The 19753-nt window shown below is 36.9% G+C and overlaps 1 protein-coding gene across 1 annotated transcript; it reads left to right on the top strand.

Annotated features, from left to right (window-relative positions):
* Positions 1 to 1677: 1677 nt before the first annotated feature.
* Positions 1678 to 12883, top strand: LOC146451265 (putative skeletal organic matrix protein 5). The gene is made up of 6 exons (XM_085099261.1): positions 1678 to 1763; positions 8145 to 8210; positions 9231 to 9326; positions 10631 to 10667; positions 11986 to 12112; positions 12201 to 12883. Exons 3-6 carry the CDS (start codon positions 9260 to 9262, stop codon positions 12732 to 12734), a joined length of 765 nt encoding a protein of 254 aa, XP_084955387.1. The 5' UTR covers positions 1678 to 1763; positions 8145 to 8210; positions 9231 to 9259; the 3' UTR covers positions 12735 to 12883.
* Positions 12884 to 19753: the final 6870 nt, after the last annotated feature.

The following is a 19753-nucleotide window of genomic DNA, read 5'->3' as shown; positions in this document are numbered from 1 at the left end:
TTATTCCAAATTTATTAATAATACCAACAATTCTGATTGCTATGATCTGGTCAAGAATATGAGATACAGGAGAATCATGCTTGTCAAATTAAGAGCTGGAAACCATAACCTTCAAATTGAAAAAGGTAGACATACAAAGCGTTTAACACCAAGAGAGCTAAGGAGCTGTGAATGCTGTCATTCAAAAAATGTAGAAGATGAGTGTCATTTCTTTTTCGACTGCGTCTCATGTGCTGATTTACGGAACAACTTATTTTACCACATTAGAAAATATTGTGAAAGTTGTAAGAATTTATCAGACGAAGATCTAATTTCATTTTTCTTCAATAGAGTGTTTTCACATGACGTCACGGCGGCCATGTTGGTGTCCCAAAACAAAGAAATGGCGGCCATGTTGATGTCCCAAACTAAACCTCTGGGAATTGAACTCAATTTTTATGCAAATGCTTTCTTTAATTTGTTTCAGTAAACCAATATGGCCGGTAGTCACCTGAATCAAAACGCTCTATAGCGTAGACCGCGTGATTTGTAAAAAAAAAAAAAAAAAACGAGCAATTTTATATTTAAAGCGTCCTGGAGGCCTGATGATTTGTTAATCCGTAACTTGGGGTGAATTAATATATTTATCATTGTTACTGCAATACCTTTAATGTTATATGGGAATGCCAATAAAATATGTTACTTGTTAAAAAAAAATTCCTTCAAAGAGAAACATTGATTCTACGACTGAAGTATATGAAAGGGTTACCTTTACTTTAAGAACTAGTAAATATTTTAAGTGACTGGAAAACAGGGTGGGGCCTCCCTTATAAATCTTTTGGCACTCCTAGTTTTCCACCTAAGCCAAATATCAGATTACGAAAAATTAAAATCGCACTGAAAACTTTGCTTTGGGACAAGCTCCTTGCAAAATTGCGACACTATTATGAAAATGCACTCATGCCTAAATCTCATCTAATAGAAACTGAATAAAACCACACAGGATGTTTGTTTTCAAAGACGTTTCCAGCAAAGCTGTGAGACTATTATGAAAATGTCACGGCCTAATATAATGCCGTCATCTGAAACCACAAAACGATTAATGATGTAAAAAAAAAAGTTTCTAACAAAAATTGCGGCACCATTATGAAAATGCACTCACGCTTAAATTTTAATTACCTGCTTAAAAGAAACCACTAGAAGTTTATTTTCATAAAAATTTTAATTATCTTCCACTTGAATTATAGTCTGCTGCTTATATTGTTTTCCCAAGCTACAAGGTCTGATACCGCCTAACATAAAGTCTTTGTTCAAATGTATGTGAGAACTTTAATTGCTGCATGGTGGAAAATTGGTATTCGTTATTGACTGCGGTTTAATGATCTGACCGACGCTCCAATTTAATTTCGGACTAAATTCATTTAAAAAGACGTAGGTATATGAAAGGGTGGATCACTTCGACAATATTTTCTTTCTAATGGTGGCTTTTTACCAATCGATAAGGTCGAACTAAGAATAGTGCCAAAAGAATGTGTGAAAAAGCCGGTGTTAATTAATTAGGGAAATCACAAACTTTCTCTAATGTTCTCTCTGAATTCTGCGTGCATGATCGCTAATTTGTACTGATACCTTATACACAATCTAAAGGATGAATTACAAAAAAACAAGATGTTTGTTTGTCAGTGATCTTCCGCTTGCACGTCTCTGTTGCCGATGATGTTGTCACTGACACTACTCTTTTTTGAGAGAACGAGTCTCTCTGACTCAAAACCTTAGCTAAAACGGTAAGCACTCTTCCAACTTATTTATTCTATTGTTTATTTATTCGTTTTTCTTTAGAAGCTATGGAGTATTTTGATTCCTTCCCGCTCGGCGAGTCGAAATATTAATAAACAGCAAGTAAAAATATGCAGGGATAGTTTGCACTTTTGAACTCATCAAGCAAAGAGAACTCATGATCATAGTCTCAGTCACAGACTAACTCAACATTTAAACTCACTCATAGACTACCCTTCTATTTTCCGATCTTAAAGCACTCCTTTTGTAACTGTTCGTAATAGGATTCTTAGCTCCGAGAGAAAACAATTAGTTCACGATTCCCGTTTTTGACTTGTTGGCAAATTTAGTGGCGTTCACTGATTCGAGCAGGTCAGTGCAACTTATACAGTGATACGCGGAAATGGAAAAACATGTGTCTTCAAATTATTCCGGGCGGCTTGTCAGCAGGTGGTTTCAAGTAAAAGCTCTGTTTTGTAAGACGCTTGCATGATAAAGTGTCTATCTTTAAGAGTTGCAGGTAAAGGTATTTATCGATGATCATTAAACTGACGTGGGGAAACTGAGATTGAAGATTAACGTTTATCGTTTTGCATTCAGACCATCAATAGAGGGTATTCACTGTCACGCAGTAACAAAATAAATCGAAAACCATCCAAGGAAAACGTTGAGAAGATATGATATTATAGAGGATGACCAAAGGAGACAACTCTCCAAATGTTAGGCCTTTACGTCTCCCCAAACGTCATATATCAGTCGAAATGTTTTGCAGAAATTTACAGAGCCCAGTATGGATCCGCCATCTTGGTGTATCCCCGTGGAACACCAATATGGCGGCCGAAAAATAGTGTTAACATCTGAAACTTACTTTGGTTATCTATTGACTGATAAGCAGTACTGAACACCAAAAGCTCTTACATAAGCACTTTCTCTAATGTTCTAACTTCTAAAAGACTAAAAATCGATGATAAGCATTTATTTTTCGGCGAAGTCGATCGTAGCTTTTTGTCACGCAACTCCATAATCGTGAAATTTTAAACTGCTCTGATTTCCAAACGAAGGACGCTATGGAGCTGTAAAATTGTAAACAGTTTTAAATATATAGCCTCTTATACCTGATGAGGATGAAAACTTTGGAGGCTCTTTAGTTTTGGATTTTAGAAAATGATGACGTCACATGAACACGCGCTATACGGTTCACTGTGCTTTTGTTTGGAATGAAGGGCATATGGCGAAAAACAAACTTAAACCAAAAGCCAGTACGTGCTACTAATAAACATTGTTCACGATAAAAGGTTAGTTTGAGTTGGTGAGAAATGCTGAGGCTAAACAAACGGGAGAGCATTTAGGTGATTCAATATCGTACACATGACTTCTTTTAAAAAGAGTTTGTTGGATCTGACATTTATTTTTACTCTGGTTTTGCAATCCATATTACGCCGGTCGAAGCCAGTCCTTCTGAATTTAACAGAAGACATTGAGTTTTTATATTAATGCCATTTTTCATCATCTCTATCAGTTGCTTAGCACACAAACCTAAAAATTGCGAACTAACCAATTAATAATAATAATAATAATAATAATAATAATAATAATAATTTATTAACTTCTTTTGCGCTTGTTACATAGTAAGATGCTCACACGCGCATCACAAAAAGGGAAAACAATTTACAGTTAAAAGGGATAATACTTATGAACAACACTATAAGCAAAGAACACAATGAACAGCACTATAAGCAAAATATGTCAGAGGATTCAATTATTAGTAAACAGTCATTTCGATTCATTATCAGCCGTTCAAATCTAAAGTTTAAATTTATAGAAATTACATGAAAATTCTCCGGTCTTGCTAGAACTACCGAATTTATGGTCTGGAAACGCACCTAAGTCTTAAACCAAGACATTAAAACTCGAAGAAGTTTCACGCTACAATCCAAACCTTTCCGTTTCGACAAGGTCAGCCTTGGAAACGATCATACGGCGTTCCTCACTGTTATTCTAATGCAAGCTGTCAATGATACTAGACACTGCGGCCTTGTATGCGACTGTTTTATTACAATGTTTAAAAGTGGAAAAATAGAAAAATTAAAGAAACAAGAACAAGCTAATGGTACTGACAAAGAAAGGAAGCAGTTCTTACGTCTTGTGTCCTTTCTAAACTGATTAAAGTGAAGTATCCAGTGAGACAGCTTTGCTTGACAACAATTTGCCGCAATATCCAAACAATTCCGACTGAAATATTTATTGTGAACGGCAAACAGAATTGAACAAAACGAAAGTATATTGGACTTCTCAGCTCATATAACTGAAAAGAGTCAAAAGGTTAAGTTAAGACGTCTTAGAGAGAGATGATTATGAACAACTGTGCAACGCAATTAAATTAAATTTTTTTTTCTGAGTCACTGATTAAAATGTCTAATGTCTGCTCGCTCATCAAATTTCGAGCCTTTTGGTATAAATCAGCAAAAAAAGAGGCACAAAATAAAAATGGGCTTTAAATTTTAATGACGATCATCCTTAATTATCGTGAGTTTTCTTCTCTCCTCTACACTGTAAGCAAAAACGTAGATTACTTTAATATTTTTTGTTAAATTGTCATTCATTTTATTAACTGCCGCGGTTCAATTATCACCGACTCTTCAATTTTATTTCGGACTAAACTCCTTTAAAGAGAAACATTGATTCTACGATAAGTATATGATTGAAAGGGTTACCTTTACTTTAAAAACTAGTAAATATAATGGTAAGTGTCTGGAGATCAGGGTGGAGCCTCCCCTATAAAACGTTTGGCACTACCAGTTTTCCACCCAAGCCAAATATCAGCTAACGAAAAATTTAAATCACAATGAAGACTTTGCTTTGAGACAAGTTCCTTGCAAAATTGCGACACTATTATGAAAATGCACTCATGCCTAAATCTCATCTAATAGAAACTGAATAAAACCACACAGGATGTTTGTTTTCAAAGACGTTTCCAGCAAAGCTGTGAGACTATTGTGAAAATATCACAGCCTAATATAATGCCGTCATGTGAAACCACGAAACGATTAATGTTGTAAAAAGTAAAAGTTTCTAACAAAAGTTGCGGCACCATTATAAAAATGCACTCACGCCTAAATCTTAATTACCTGCTTAAAAGAAACCACTAGAGGTTTGTTTTCATAAAAGTTTTAATTGTCTTCCACTTGAATTATAGTCTGCTGCTTATATTGTTTTCCTAAGCTACATGGTCTGATACCATTAAACATAAAGTTTTTGTTCAAATCTATGTGAGAACTTTAATTGCTGCATGGTGGCAAATTGGTATTCGTTATTGACTGCGGTTTAATGATCTGACCGACGCTCCAATTTATTTCGGACTAAATTCATTTAAAGAGACGTAGTGTTTCTACAGCAGGAGTGTGAAAGGGACGCCATTTTCTACGGTATATGAAAGGTTACCTTTCCTGTCAAAGATGGTAAATAAGTAATGGTACGTGTATGGAGCTCATGGCGGTGCCTACTCGCAATGAAACTTTGGTGTGTACCCTTCCAGGTACACCACCAACTCTTTTTATTTTCCACACACTCCATTCCGCACACCCGGTTTCCACCTAAATACCGTTGATCAAAATAAAAAGTGAACTGATTCAGTGAAAAGAAATTGGTCATATAAGACGCATTCACTATATATACACTGTGATATTCCGGGTTTTTTAAATTATTTATCAGCTTAATTTCGGCGCCGCAGTTATAAAGTCAGCTGCAAGGCTCACTTGGTAAGCTTTATCGGCGCGCTGCCTGTACTTCGGTGTCGAGCCCGAAAAGCTGCCGCATACACTACTTAGCTGGTCTTGTTTCCAAGTACCGCGGGTCGATACTTTTAATGTGTTCTAGTTTTTAAACCTCTTTGCGGTATGGCACTGCCCTATCTTTTTTGCGCTCAAATATGGACAACAATGATTGACAGGAATATTAGGCGCCAGATATCGCGTGATTTGTTGAGTTTAATAACCTTAAATAGGAATTTGAAGTATCACGATAGTCAGTGCTAATTATAATGGCGCACACGGACATTTAATAACTTGACAAAATGTTTTCGCTACTTAAATCAAAGAAGCCTTGGCGGATTTAAGATTCAACTGAAGCTCGCTCTCAAACGCTAATTTAATGTGTACATTGCATGTATTTTTTCTTTTTTTGTTCAGTGTACAGTGTTGTTACAAGTCTTTCAGTATTTGAATTTGGTGTGCCAAAGGCTCCATTTAAATTATAACTTAAAGCTCCTTCTGATGGCCTGGTAAAAAATATCGATATACACAAAAAGTAGAATAAAACAAATATAATATTCCACACGTGGCCTATATTAAATGAAGGTTTTCTTACCAGACCCTTTTGTTTTTCTTTTCAAAATATCTAACGTCAATTATTTATTTTATTTACTGTATATGTATGTATTACGCTATGTATGCTTGTATAGATTTTATGGTTTATGGCAAATAAATTGAGAAATTGAGAAATTGAAGTGTCATACTAAATCAGCAAAGTGTACCGGAAACGGAGGCTGCCGGCACATAAAGGAACCGATGTTTATAACTTATATTTCAAGTGCTGTACAGTAACACATTGAAAACTTCACAAAATACAGAAAACAGTACAATGGCAACTTAATATCCGTCAGCAAGTAACTTAACATAGCTTTAGTTTGTTGGTGAAATGATTTTTTTTCTTTAAATGATTACAAATTGTTGACAAAGCTCTTAATGTTGTTTACAGTACAACATTCTATGATGAATTCTGTACGGGCACTAGATACGATGCAGTAATAACCTCTATTACTAACGATTTCAGAATTAAATAAACGAGCTAGCTGTTAGGTATCCAGTGTGATAGCTTTGCGTGACAACAATTTGCCGCGAGATCCAAACAATTCCGACTGAAATATTGTGAAAAGGAAATAGAAACAAAATTGAGAAAGAATACTGAACTTCTGAGCTCATGACTGAAAAGAGTGAAAAGGTAAAGTTAAGATGTCCTAGCACGAAATGATCATGAACAACCATGCTAAAGTAGACTGCTGCACAATCCAAATTTTTAGCTACTTTTATTTAGCTTAGATGTCTAATGTCGGCTCGCTCATTAAAATTTCGATGCTTTCCGCTACAAATAAATTCCATCCTCTTAAATTCAAGGATACTTCCTACTGTTGAGGTGTTCCTCGCGAAAAATTCAAGCCGGACGCTAGTTGGTTGTGAGACTGAAAACCATAACAAACTAATATGTATCAATAGAAAGCTTAATAAGTGTAGTTTTTGATAAAGTATATAATTTTTGCGAACCTTTCGTTAGAAAGCGCCAGAAGCCGAGAACCTCTAAAACGGACAAGGTTTTTCGATATTTTGGCTGTCAGGGCATCTGGGCTCAAATTTAGACGGTGGACAGAAATATAAGACGTGCTGCGTTAACGGTTGCCACGCTAAACGTTTACTAAAGATCAAACTGATTTCCTGGAACAGTTTTGTTCGGCATTATCTCTAAAATAGTGTGGTTAAATTCGTTCAAAGTCGATGTGGCATTATAAATAAACCTTATAAAACCGTGAGCTAATGAGAGATATCCCGTGGTCTCAATTACTGAATGGAAAGCAGTTTCCCAGGAAAGGTATATTCTTTTATTCACGTTCGGTTTTCGAAATGTAGCGCAAAACTGGGCACGCCGCCCAAGGAAAAGGCAAAAACCTGGGCAAATTAACGCCAAGATAAGTGAAGTAATCACGACTCAGAAATCGACCAAAACTCAACTTTGACTTTAATTTTGAAAGCCAAGTTCTATAGCTACCTCTTTCTTCCAAGATTGTCTGTGTGATTTTCGTTACATCCAATCACACTTTGGAAAATAAAACGCATTAATTCTTTATCTAATTTCACATACCAAAGTTGTAAAGTGTTTTGTTTTGATGTTTGACATAATTGCTTCATTTGGCCACGCCTTCCACAGTCAACTGATTAAAAAATAAACGTCTCAAAACACTAAATTAAAAATATGTCTGTTCGAGAAGAGTAGGCGGAGCTTTTTAAACAAAGAAGGTTATCTAACTTTGTCTGACCTCGTTTTTGAGTTTTAATGTACTATATATTGGCCACTCAAGATCGTAATGTGCAAAAAAGCGTTGCCTGTTCACGTATGAGTTAATTAAGGAAGTCGTTGTCATACTTTGTTCAATATCGCGATTCCCACCCTGGTGCTGATTCACACCCACAGTGTTAAAATTGTGAGAGATAATTAAGATGTGTCAAATAGCTGCAGTGGTAATTAATTTTGTGATCATTGATGACCACACGTATTGTACGGGTGGATGTATTGTCTTCAAAGCAATAAAAAGGACACAACCAGACAGATCTTTATTTCAGTTCTAGGACTGGCTAGAAAGCTCCGGATCCAACTGAAGTTTTAACAACCTCACAACATCCTACAAGGTAAGTTTTTATTTATTTGAGTATAGATTTGTCAGTTTGTAAACGAAATTCACTGGACTACTAGGCTACTAAGTAGCTAAGAGGATATTCATTCGACTAGCATTTTTGTTAGTTTTTTAAGGCTAATCTTTTTTACAGAGAACGAGGTACTCAGCAATTTAGCGAGCACTCTAGCGGAGGCGCGAGACACATTTTGATTGTTGATCTTTTAGATCCAGATTTTTCTTCTGTAGGAAAAACGTATATGTTCTTTTGTTGCGTTCAGTTTCTACCCATCGTTTTCATCAGTTTTCAATATTCAGGTGCTAAAAACTAGACTAAGGTAAAGATTGATAACGATCGGATAACGTGTTTAAAGATATCTTAGGCATACTGCCATCTACCACAGAACTAGTTCGCTCAAAAAATGGGTTTTTCTTTTCCTCTTCTTATTTAAAAGCGTGAGACTTTTGATGTTTGAAACATTTACCAGTGTTTTCCTCCTTTTTAATTTTTTGACCTGTTAAATTACATTAAATCGTACAGTGGGTGTCTTGATACTTTCCTCTTTGTAAGATTTAGTCTTTCCAGTTGTTAGAGAAGTGCCCACAAGAAATCTACATATGATAGATATTGAAGACGTCATGACTGCAGACAATCAAACTCTTCCTTAATTCAGTTCCCGTAATTCGAGTTTTGACTTTCTTATCGTTCGTGATAACATACGTCTTTTTGCTAGACTCCTGTTTTCCTTTTTCTTTTCATTCATTCATTAATTCCTTTGTTCATTTATTCGTTCATCTCATTCAAAATTTATTCAAATCACTCACTCATCCATCCATCCAACCATCCGTCCGTCCGTCCGTCCGTACATTCATTTATTCATTCACTCACTTACCCAGTCGTTAACGTTCGTTTGTATGTTCATTCATCTTGCAAACAAGTAATTAAGCAATAAATCATTTATTCGTTCGTTCAATTTCAGAAAAGTAGGTTAGTAGGGTTCATCTGTTTCTGCAATTACCTAATCTTTCTTTTCAGTGCCCTGACCAGTTTTTTCGCCATTCACCATGAAGACTGTGTTTGTTCTTCTGACGCTTGTGATAACTGTGACGTCACAGGGTTTCCAAGACTGCTGTAAGTGATACCATAATGCTTTTAATTATTTGCGGGTCAGTTGACGAGAATACGCAAGAATTGTGCAAAATTGGCCAGTACATGGAATTTTTGGAGGTAAAGTTTTTGCGCCATTAAGGACGCTGCCTCCTTTCTGTTACTGCGCATACATTCTGCGCATCTCGAGATGGTCTCTGGCTTCAGTTGTTCAAAGAGCAGATAGCTTTATCCAGTGGATAAGTCACTATCCTATGGATAAATTGTATTGGTTGAAGTTACATTTTATGTGCTGGATAGTGTTATCTGCCCTTTAAACAACTTGGGCCTTATTTATTGTGTACGGTGCCCACTAATTTAAAAGGGCATTTTAGAACACTTTCAGTGACTTTGCGAGGAAAAGAAGATCTTAACAAGAGTTATTGAAATCCAGAAAGAAAGCCACACAACAACGCATTTTTTAGAGATAAATAATCAGGTCAATTTTGAAAAAAATGTCCGTGAAATTGTTATGCTTTTTAAAACCTTTTTAGAACTAGTTTTTCGGCAAAAAGTGGGAATCATCGTTCCACCTATGCTAACAAGAAACACAAGTGCAGGTGTAGCAAATTGTTAATATAGCCCATGAAAGTAATTTGATTTGTATGATTTTCTTCATACTGCATATTCTTTCATTAGCTGACGAGACGACGCTGTAAAGCCTTAACTCTATCTAGAGATGAACAGGGAGGGGGACTGATTATGCCCGCGGCGACTTTGAACCTGAATAACATTTTTTATATTGGAGCAAACGGCCTGAAGCTTCAGGACTTTGTCAGAAACTTATCTGGGAACATTTTTAAAGTGGTCGGTTAGTGATAACTACCTTGACTTCAGAAAATAACTTTTGAAGCAAAGTCACTTTTACCAAAAACGTTGATGTTTTTAGCTCATATTAGTGTTCCTTTATTGGTTTTGGTTACTTGTCGTTTAATTTTGGCGCTTTCCTGAAGTTTTGGGAAAATCCAGAAATCCAAGATGGCGGATCTAAGATGGCCGCCATTTGGTAATCATGACCAAATAACCACCTTAAATGACGTCATCACTTCACGACGTGGACGTACTATATATCCTTTAAGTGTCACTGTCATAGGTTTATACTTCTAAAGTTATGGAGGGGAGGCATAATCCCCCTTCCCCACGGCCCCATGCAGAAGACCAAAAAAGCCCAATCTAAATAGTGTTAAGGCGGAAACGGCAGAATTTGGCCAGGTAAACAGAACTTATCTCGATAATTTTGTAACATCTCTGAATTTCAAACTTGCACTAACACATTTTTTTTTTTACAGATCCCTCTTCTTGCAAAGAACTGTTCGAGAGATATCCGTAAGTTGACAAGCACAGCTGACGTAGTTAATTTGAGCTAAAACAAGTAACAATTATTGGCGTGTATACATCTCTTCTTCGTCTCATTCAATCCGAGTGAAGGAGATCAAAATCTTTGACATTCATTTCGTTTAACCTTTTCTAGTTTTAGACAAAAGAAAATTAACATTCAAAACGAATTAATCGATAAACAGTTTGGCGGGACTTCAAAAATTTACAATGACTCTAGATCACTTATAAATTATTAAGTAAAAAAAATTGCTTTCCGTCGAACAGTGTACAATGTTTCGGAGAGTTCACCGTTAGCCGATAAAATATGGTCTTAATTTGTGGCTGCGCCTATTCATTACCTCTTCGTCCCTTTGTTAGTTATTAGTCTATTATTAAACCAAGAACAAATATTCCGGCCGATCGCATCTAATGAATTTGTGTAAATAGCACAATAAGCCAATCAGAAGTCAAGGCGAATGCATGCAACCAGCGCCAAGCGCGTCAATTACATTATGGGATATCATAACGCCACTGAATGTTGGCTGTAAACTGACGGTGGTGTCAAAGAAAAATTGTAGCGACGAGAGCAGAGTGCATGTGCGTTATTGTTTTTGCTTTTTGTTTCTGTTGACCCTTTAAAGAGACCATTTTAAAACACAGCCAAATATATATTTTTTATATTTCTTCGCGTGTACCCCTAAACGAGACCTTCACGGCTAAATATATTGGCGTTTTGCCCAGAACACCCTAAGTAAGACCAAAATCCCAAAATTTACACCCCTAAGCGAGACGACGAGCATCCCCGCCCCTTTTATACGGGACTCCCCCCACCCCCCTCTCACCCGGGTAAATGTAAAGCCTCAAGTTCCAAACAGTAATTACACCACACAAACAGAGGGTGGTCTGCCCGTGGTAACGCCAGCTTTGTCCCTACCCTCGGTGAAACATCTTTGATTTCCACCAGCCACAACGAACTTGTTGTCTTTAAGGAACAGCTGAAGACTTTCATAGTTCGTAAAGCTTTTTCGTCTCGAGCAGTATTATCTTAGGCATGTGTGGCACATTATTTTATTTTTAACGTAAATTGACTTGTTGTTGTATACAGCCAGCACATTTGATCATTCTTATGCTAAAATGCGTTTTGCAAATGGATAATTTATTATTAAAAATCGCAGCGCCAACTGAATCACCTGTTGTGATTTCGGAGGTAATCGTTTTAGGCAGTCACATAGCGAACGAAAGCAGCACACTCAGTAGAAAATAGGGTTGGCCTAGAGTGGATCCGGATCCAAAGTAGTTATAGATTCTTTCGTGTTTGCCTTTACAGGTCACTTCCGAGTGGCGTGTACGACCTGAGGGTTGGCTCTGAAGTGGTTGCTGTTTACTGTGAAATGGGAAACTCTGAGTGTGGGAGTGGAGCATGGACGCTGGCCATGAAGATTGATGGTGCAAAGGTTCATTTCTTTCTAGATTCTGCCACATTTTTGCTTCTTCATTTTCTTCTTGCTAATAAGAGGACATTTTTTCTGTCTTTAATTTCAGAATACCTTCATTTACGCCTCCCCTCGTTGGAGTACCAAAGAAAGCTTTAACCCTCAAGGAGGACAGACTGGGCTTGACAATACCGAAACCAAGCTGCCGACCTACTGGAACACGCCCTTTACCAAGGTCTGTCTTGGGATGATGGTCGACAACAAAATCAACTTTGCTGTCATCAACCAGCAGGCCAGCTCCCTGTTCTCACTGATCGCTGACGGTCAATACAGAGCCACCACACTGGGCCGTGACACGTGGAAGTCACTGATTGGTCCTGCAGCTTCTCTACAGAGCGGATGTTCCAGGGAGGGGTTCAACGTCAAGCAGGTTGGCAATAACGAACAGGTCCTTGCCAGAGCAAGAATCGGTTACATTGCTGACAACAACATCGACTGCGTTACACCAGACTCCAGGATTGGGTTTGGCACTGGAGGACTTCATGATTCGTCCAACTCGTGTGGAAACGACGCTCCTGCCGAGTTTTCTCCAGATAATGGCGAAGTGCATATCAAAGCAATGGGGTATATTTTGGTGCAGTGAGCCGGCTGGAACCTGCAGCAATAAAGTCGCGATGGCAACGGCAATGGTCTTCAAAAACGCAACAACGGTTAATTAGTGTTATAAGGGGCTTAAAACAGTGGGTTTAAGGGATTTGTAAATTTGAGAATAAATAAAGACATGCGTGCAAAATGAAAATGATGTTTTATCTCATTGATGATGTTTCTTGGTTATTGTTGTTTGTTTAATTCCGGTTTGGGTGAAAGCACTCCGTCTTGGATCAGAATCAGGCCTTTTGAGTTGTGTTCAAACACTCTACAGCTAAAGTGTCAGAGCTCAGGGAATATTTCTCAAAAAGTATTTTTTTCGGAAAGATTCAGGCGTAAGCAGCATCACCAGAAAGTACTGGCCAATGGCATTCATTCGAATGGTTAATACTCTTTGAAAATTAGGGTGGTATCTGCTAATTGTAAAGTCTGTGCTACAGACTTTGTATTAAACCGTAAACAATAACACCAGAGAGAAACGCAACTTTACACAAATTAAAAGTGGAAAAAAAAAAAAAAAACGTCAGCTAATTATATTTTTACAGTACGATAGCCAAATAAAAGTTGCAAGACTTACCTGTTCAAAATTTCAACCTGTAAAATCAGAAAACTGGTTTAATTTTGTTCAGAAGCCAGAACAGTTTCATTGATATAAACCTCGAGATTTATAGACTTGACCTCCGTTTTCTTGACTGGGCTTGCGATTTTGAGAGAACGACCCGCGGACTTCTGTCAATATCCTTATGAGGACAATTGACAATGCCAATAAACAGGAAATGAAGTGCTCCGAAGTGAACGAGCCCAACTCAAAAAGGACATTGAAGAGAACGATTGAAAATAAACATGCATGAGATGAGAGATGAGAGGCGTGACGAAACCTAGAGTAAACTACTTCCTGTCTTAAATAATCGTGATACAAAATAAACAAGAAGCTGTTACTCAGTTTGTACTCGGGCTATATCCCAGACAAGGGGGGGGGGGGGGGGGGTGGGGTGGGGGGATTCAGTTTGGCTGGGTATGTGCCGCTGGCCTCTCAGAGCCCCTGCCCCATTATAGTCTTTTTTGTGGCCAGTTATAGACCCCATCTTAGTCACTTTTATGGAAAATGAAATTTTCACAATCCCAACTAAGTCACTTTCTATTTATGCATTTACTTTCAAGAACGGAATGTAATGCGAGGTGATTGTTACATTTAATAACTTTCGGAACTTTTTAACCGAGACCATTTCGAATCCCTACCTAATAGAATTTTCTCACCCCAAAAATCCGAAAATGTGCGACCCCATTCTAGTAACTCTATTGAAAATGCAACCCCATTCTAGTCAATCTAGTCGTGAAAATGCGACCCCATCCAGCAGCACATCCCCATTAGCCACTTATAAGGAAGTGCCCCCCCCCCCCCCCCGGGGCCATATTTGACTGCGTGATGCGTAAGCCTACGATCTTTTAGCAGTGATAACCTCCAGGATTGCTAACTCCCCAAAATCGATTGATATGTAATATATCAAACACGAGGAAGAGTGTTTCATCAGATATCCAAACACTGAGAAGAAGGTTGAAAAAACGAGGCGTAGCCGAGTTTTTTTTAAACGACTTCGAGGTGTTTGGATATCTGATGAAACACACTTTCGAGTGTTTGATCTGGCTTCTCAAATGATCGATACTTCTCAGAGAAATTCAAGGCTAAAGTTGGCAAAATTTTATGGTAATTAGGATCACATATCCAAACCACGGTCACGGTAGTGATTTTCTTTCTTTTCTCTTAATGAATTATTAATGAGTTTGAGAAGGAGACAGTATCCACTTCAGAAGTGATTCATTGTTTTATTGTTACAGCTCTGTTTCGTATGGTTAGGAGCTGACCACACTCATTAAGCAACTTCAACGAATGGCCGGTAAAGATTTAAAGGCTGGCTATATAAATTAATCAAAAACTGGCGATTTAAAACAAGCAGTTGCTAGGTGATAAAATTCAATTCCACGTACCGTGATAGAATTTACGTGCCATGATACAAACGGTTACGTTACGTTAATTATACAAGAGGTTGTTAGTACATATCTATCTATATGAGGGCATGGATTCGTGAAATCATTCGAACTGGTGATTTCAAACAAACGTTTGCTGGGCGATAAAATACTAATGCACGTGGCGTGATACAATTCACGTGCCATGATAGAAACGGTTACTTTACAATATTCGAGAGGTTTTGAGTAGATATCTATTTCTGTGGGGGCATGAACTTGGTAATTTCGATCATTGCGTTTGTTCAGGCTACAAAGATCTTTTCTACAGATTAAAATAAACTTTTTGTGAAGACATAGGTTACATTTTTTGTCAGTGTTATTATAGGGTTTGCACTCTTTGAGTACTTTCCATTTAATGCGAAATTTTTTGTTTGCGTCCTTCAGGGTCCATATATGTTCAGACAGTTCCGTTGCATTTCGTCTGTTGGCGTTCTGGAAGAAATGATAATTAATAATAATAATAATAATAATAATAATAATAATAATAATAATAATAATTTATTTACTTCTATTGCGCGTGTTACATAGTAAGATGTTCACTTGCGAATCACAAAAAGAAAGGACAATTTACAATTTAAAGTGATAATACGAATGAACAACACTATAAGCAAAGAACAACACAATGAACAGCACTGTAAGCAAAATCTCTCAGAGGATTCAAATTATTAACAGTTATTTCGATTCAATATCAGCTGTTCAAACCTAGCTAAGGTTTTTACGTCTTGCGCTCTTTCAACTGATTAAAGTGAGCGTTTCCTGTCGGCACGTCTTAAGTATCCAGTGTAGACAGCTTTGCTTGACAACAATTTGCCGCGATATCCAAACAATTCCAACTGAAATATTTTTTGTGAACGGCAAACGGAACTGAACAAAGCGAAAGTATATGGGACTTCTTTAACTCTGATAGACAAATATGTAACTAATACACCTCGAAGAAAATTATTTTGTTATTTTGTGGACTTCGAAAAAGCTTTTGATTCTATTTGGCATCTTGGCTTGCTAAAGCGTTTACTCGATTATGGAATAGATGGAACATTTTTCAACCGATTGCTTAAACATGTATTCCAAGTCGGACTGCTGTGTCAAAGCTGATATTATGAGATATATCTGAATATTTTAATTATAACAGAGGGGTACTCCAACGTTGTATCCCATCACCCCTTTTATTCAATATTCCTTCGAGATTAGAAAATACCCAGGGTTTAGACCCCATTACCTTGCCTAACGGCTCACGGCTAAATTTGCTTTTATATGCAGATGACTTAGTACTAATTTCTACTAGCGCCGTTGGTTTGCAAAGAAGCATTAACTCCCACCATCAATTTTGTAAAGAATCCTTGATGTCTGTCAACACTTAAAAATCCAAAGTAATAATCTTTCAGAAAGAATGTAGAAAGTCTATTTTAGAAAAACATTCTTTCGTCTTAGACGACTCACAAATTGACAATGTCCCTAGTTATTCGATTCTGGGAAATACGATATATCTAGTAGCTGTATGGCGTCATAATTTCTAGCAAAAATCTGTTGAAGAAACAAGACGTTCTACGTTTGCTACTAAGCGTTTTTTGGATTATTGTAAGTTTCCGCTCAAGATTTGTAAAAAATTATTCGATAGTCTTTTTTTTACCTATCTTACTTTATATTTCAGAAGTCTGGGGAGCCTAATAGTCTGAAAATATGAGTATGATAATATGAATCTTCAAATATGGAAAAAAAGATTCAGTTAAAGACTCCATTCACAATTTTTCAAATATTATCTTGGGCTTAACAAACGGGCACCCAATGTGGCGGCAGGAAATGAAGTAGGAAGATTATCTCTGAAATCGCGTATTTGTCGCAATGTATTACATTTTTGGTTACACCTTAAAGCCTTGCCCGATGACAATATAGCTAGGCAATGCCTGTATATCTCGGAAAATCTTGCCCTAGCAAACGATCAAAACTTCATGAACTCAATAAATACGCTATTGATAAAATATAATCACACAACAAGTACTAGTTTTTCTATTACTAACAAAAATCCCAACTCACTTAAACAATATGTATCCATTCTTCCTTCGGATATAGAGAAAGACTCTAAAGCGCATCAAATGAAACTTATTAAGATAAATACTAAACTTAATTTTTTTTCCAAATTTATTAATAACACCAACAGTTCTGATTGCTTTGATCTGATCAAAAATATGAGACACAGGAGAATCATGCTTGCCAAATTTAGAGTTGGAAACCATAACCTTCAAAATTGAAAAAGGTTGACATACAAAGCGTTTAACACCAAGAGAGCTAAGGAGCTGTAAATGCTGCCATTCAAAAAATGTAGACGATGAGTGTCATTTCTCTTTCGACTGCGTCTCATGTGCTGATTTACGGAGCAACTTATTTTACGACATTAGAAAATATTGTGAAGGTTTTAAGAATTTACTAGACGAAGATCTAGTTTAATTTTTCTCAAAAGGAGTGTTTTTACATGAAGTCACGGCGGCCATGTTGGTGTCCCAAACTAAAAATCTGGGAATTGAACTCTATTTTTATGCAAATACTTTCTTTTGTTTCAGCAAACCAATATGGCCGGTAGTCACCTGAATCAAAACGCTCTATAGCGTAGACCCCGTGATTTGTTAAAAAAATGAGCCATTTTATATTTGAAGCGTCCTTGAGGCGTGATGATTTGTTAATCCGTAACTTGTAATTATTATATTTATCATTGTTGCTGCAATACCATTAATGTTATATGGGAATGCCAAAAAAAAATTCCTTTAAAGAGAAACATTGATTCTACGACTGAAGTATATGAAAGGGTTACCTTTACTTTAAAAGCTAGTAAATACTTTAAGTGACTGGAAAACAAGGTGGGGCCTCCCTTATAAATCTTTTGGCACTCCTAGCTTTCTACCCAAGCCAAATATCAGCTTACAAAAAATTAAAATCACACTGAAAACTTTGCTTTGAGACAAGTTCCTTGCAAAATTGCGACACTATTATGAAAATGCATTCATGCCTAAATCTCATCTAATAGAAACTGAATAAAACCACACAGGATGTTTGTTTTCAAAGACGTTTCCAGCAAAGCTGTGAGACTATTATGAAAATGTCACGGCCTAATATAATGCCGTCATCTGAAACCACAAAACGATTAATGATGTAAAAAAATAAAAGTTTCTAACAAGTTGCGGCACTATTATGAAAATGCACACACGCCTAAATCTTATTTACCCGCTTAAAAGAAACCACTAGAGGTTTGCTTTTATAAGAGTTTTAATTATCTTCCACTTAAATTATAGTCTGCTGCTTATATTGTTTTCCTAAGCTACAAGGTCTGATACCACCTAACATAAAGTTTTTGTTCAAATCAATGTAAGAACTTTAATTGCTACATGGTGACAAATTGGTATTCGTTATTGACTGCGGTTTAATGATCTAGACGACTCTCCAATTTAATTTCGGACTAAGTTCATTTAAAGAGACGTAGTGTTTCTACAGCAGGAGTGTGAAAGGGACAACATTTTTACGGCATATGAAAGGTTACCTTTCCTGTCGTAAATTGTTAAGCCATTTTCAGGTTTCTTAATGTCAACGAGAACGGATGATTTCATTCATGATCTGTGTATTTGGAGTGCAGTTCAAAGTGTGCATGTATCTTTTATGCGGATCACTCCAACAATATTTTCTTTTATTGGGTTTTTACTAATCGATAAAGTCGAACTAAGAATAGTGCCAAAGGAATGACTGAAAAAAGTCGGTGTTAATTAATTATGCGAATTACAAACTTTCTCGAATGTTCTCTCTGAACGCAGCGTCCATGATCGCTAATTTGTACTAATACCTTATACACAATCTAAAGCATGAATTACAAAACAACAAGATATTTGTTTGTCAGTGATCTTCCGCTTGCACGTCTCTGCTGCCGATGATATTGTCACTGACACTACTCTTTTTTGAGAGAACGAGTCTCTCTGACTCACAACCTTAGCTAAAACGGTAAGCACTCTTCCAACTTATTTATTATATTGTTTATTTAGTTGTTTTTCTTTAGAAGCTATGGAGTATTTTGATTCCTTCCCGCTCGGTGGGTCGAAATATTAATAAACAGCAAGTAAAAATATGCAGGGATAGTTTGCACTTTTGAACTCATCAAGCGAAGAGAACTCATGAACGTAGTCTCAGTCACAGACTAACTCAACATTTGAACTCACTCATAGACTATCCTTCTATTTTCCGATCTTAAAGCACTCCTTTTGTAACTGTTCGTAATAGGATTCTTAGCTCCGAGAGAAAACAATTAGTTCACGATTGCCGATCTTGACTTGTTGGCAAATTTAGCGGCGTTCACTGATTCGAGCAGGCCAGTGCAACTTACACAGTGATACGCGGAAATGGAAAAACATGTGTCTTCAAATTATTCCGGGCGGCTTGTCAGCAGGTGGTTTCCAGTAAAAGCTCTGTTTTGTAAGGCGCTTGCATGATAAAGTGTCTATCTTTAAGAGTTGCAGGTAAAGGTATTTATTAATGATCATTAAACTGACGTGGGGAAACTGAGATTGAAAATTAACGTTTATCGTTTTGCATTCAGACCTTCAATAGAGGGTATTCACTGTCACGCAGTAACAAAATAAATCGAAAACCATCCAAGGAAAAAGTTGAGAAGCTATGATATTATAGAGGATGACCAAAGGAGACAACTCTCCAAATTTTAGGCCTTTACGTCTCCCCAAACGTCATATATCAGTCGAAATGTTTTGCAGAAATTTACAGAGCCCAGTATGGATCCGCCATCTTGGTGTATCCCCGTGGAACACCAATATGGCGGCCGAAAAATAGTGTTAACATCTGAAACTTACTTTGGTTATCTATTGACTGATAAGCAGTACTGAACACCAAAAGCTCTTACATAAGCACTTCCTCTAATGTTCTAACTTCTAAAAGACTAAAAATCGATGATAAGCATTTATTTTTCAGCGAAGTCGATCGTAGCTTTTTGTCACGCAACTC

This window comes from Pavona decussata, unplaced genomic scaffold, assembly GCF_977016875.1.
Source record: "Pavona decussata unplaced genomic scaffold, jaPavDecu1.1 SCAFFOLD_391, whole genome shotgun sequence".
NCBI lineage: Eukaryota > Metazoa > Cnidaria > Anthozoa > Scleractinia > Agariciidae > Pavona > Pavona decussata.
The sequence above is the reverse complement of the archived record's forward strand: the minus strand, read 5'-3'. Positions and strand labels throughout refer to the sequence as shown.

Excerpts from the sequence above, each read along its gene's own strand:
- LOC146451265 (XM_085099261.1), top strand. The coding sequence starts at position 9,260 with ATGAAGACTGTGTTTGTTCTTCTGACGCTTGTGATAACTGTGACGTCA. Across the intron at positions 9,327-10,630 it reads ACAGGGTTTCCAAGACTGCT|ATCCCTCTTCTTGCAAAGAA; the intron begins GTAAGTGATACC and ends TTTTTTTTACAG. Across the intron at positions 10,668-11,985 it reads GAACTGTTCGAGAGATATCC|GTCACTTCCGAGTGGCGTGT; the intron begins GTAAGTTGACAA and ends TTGCCTTTACAG.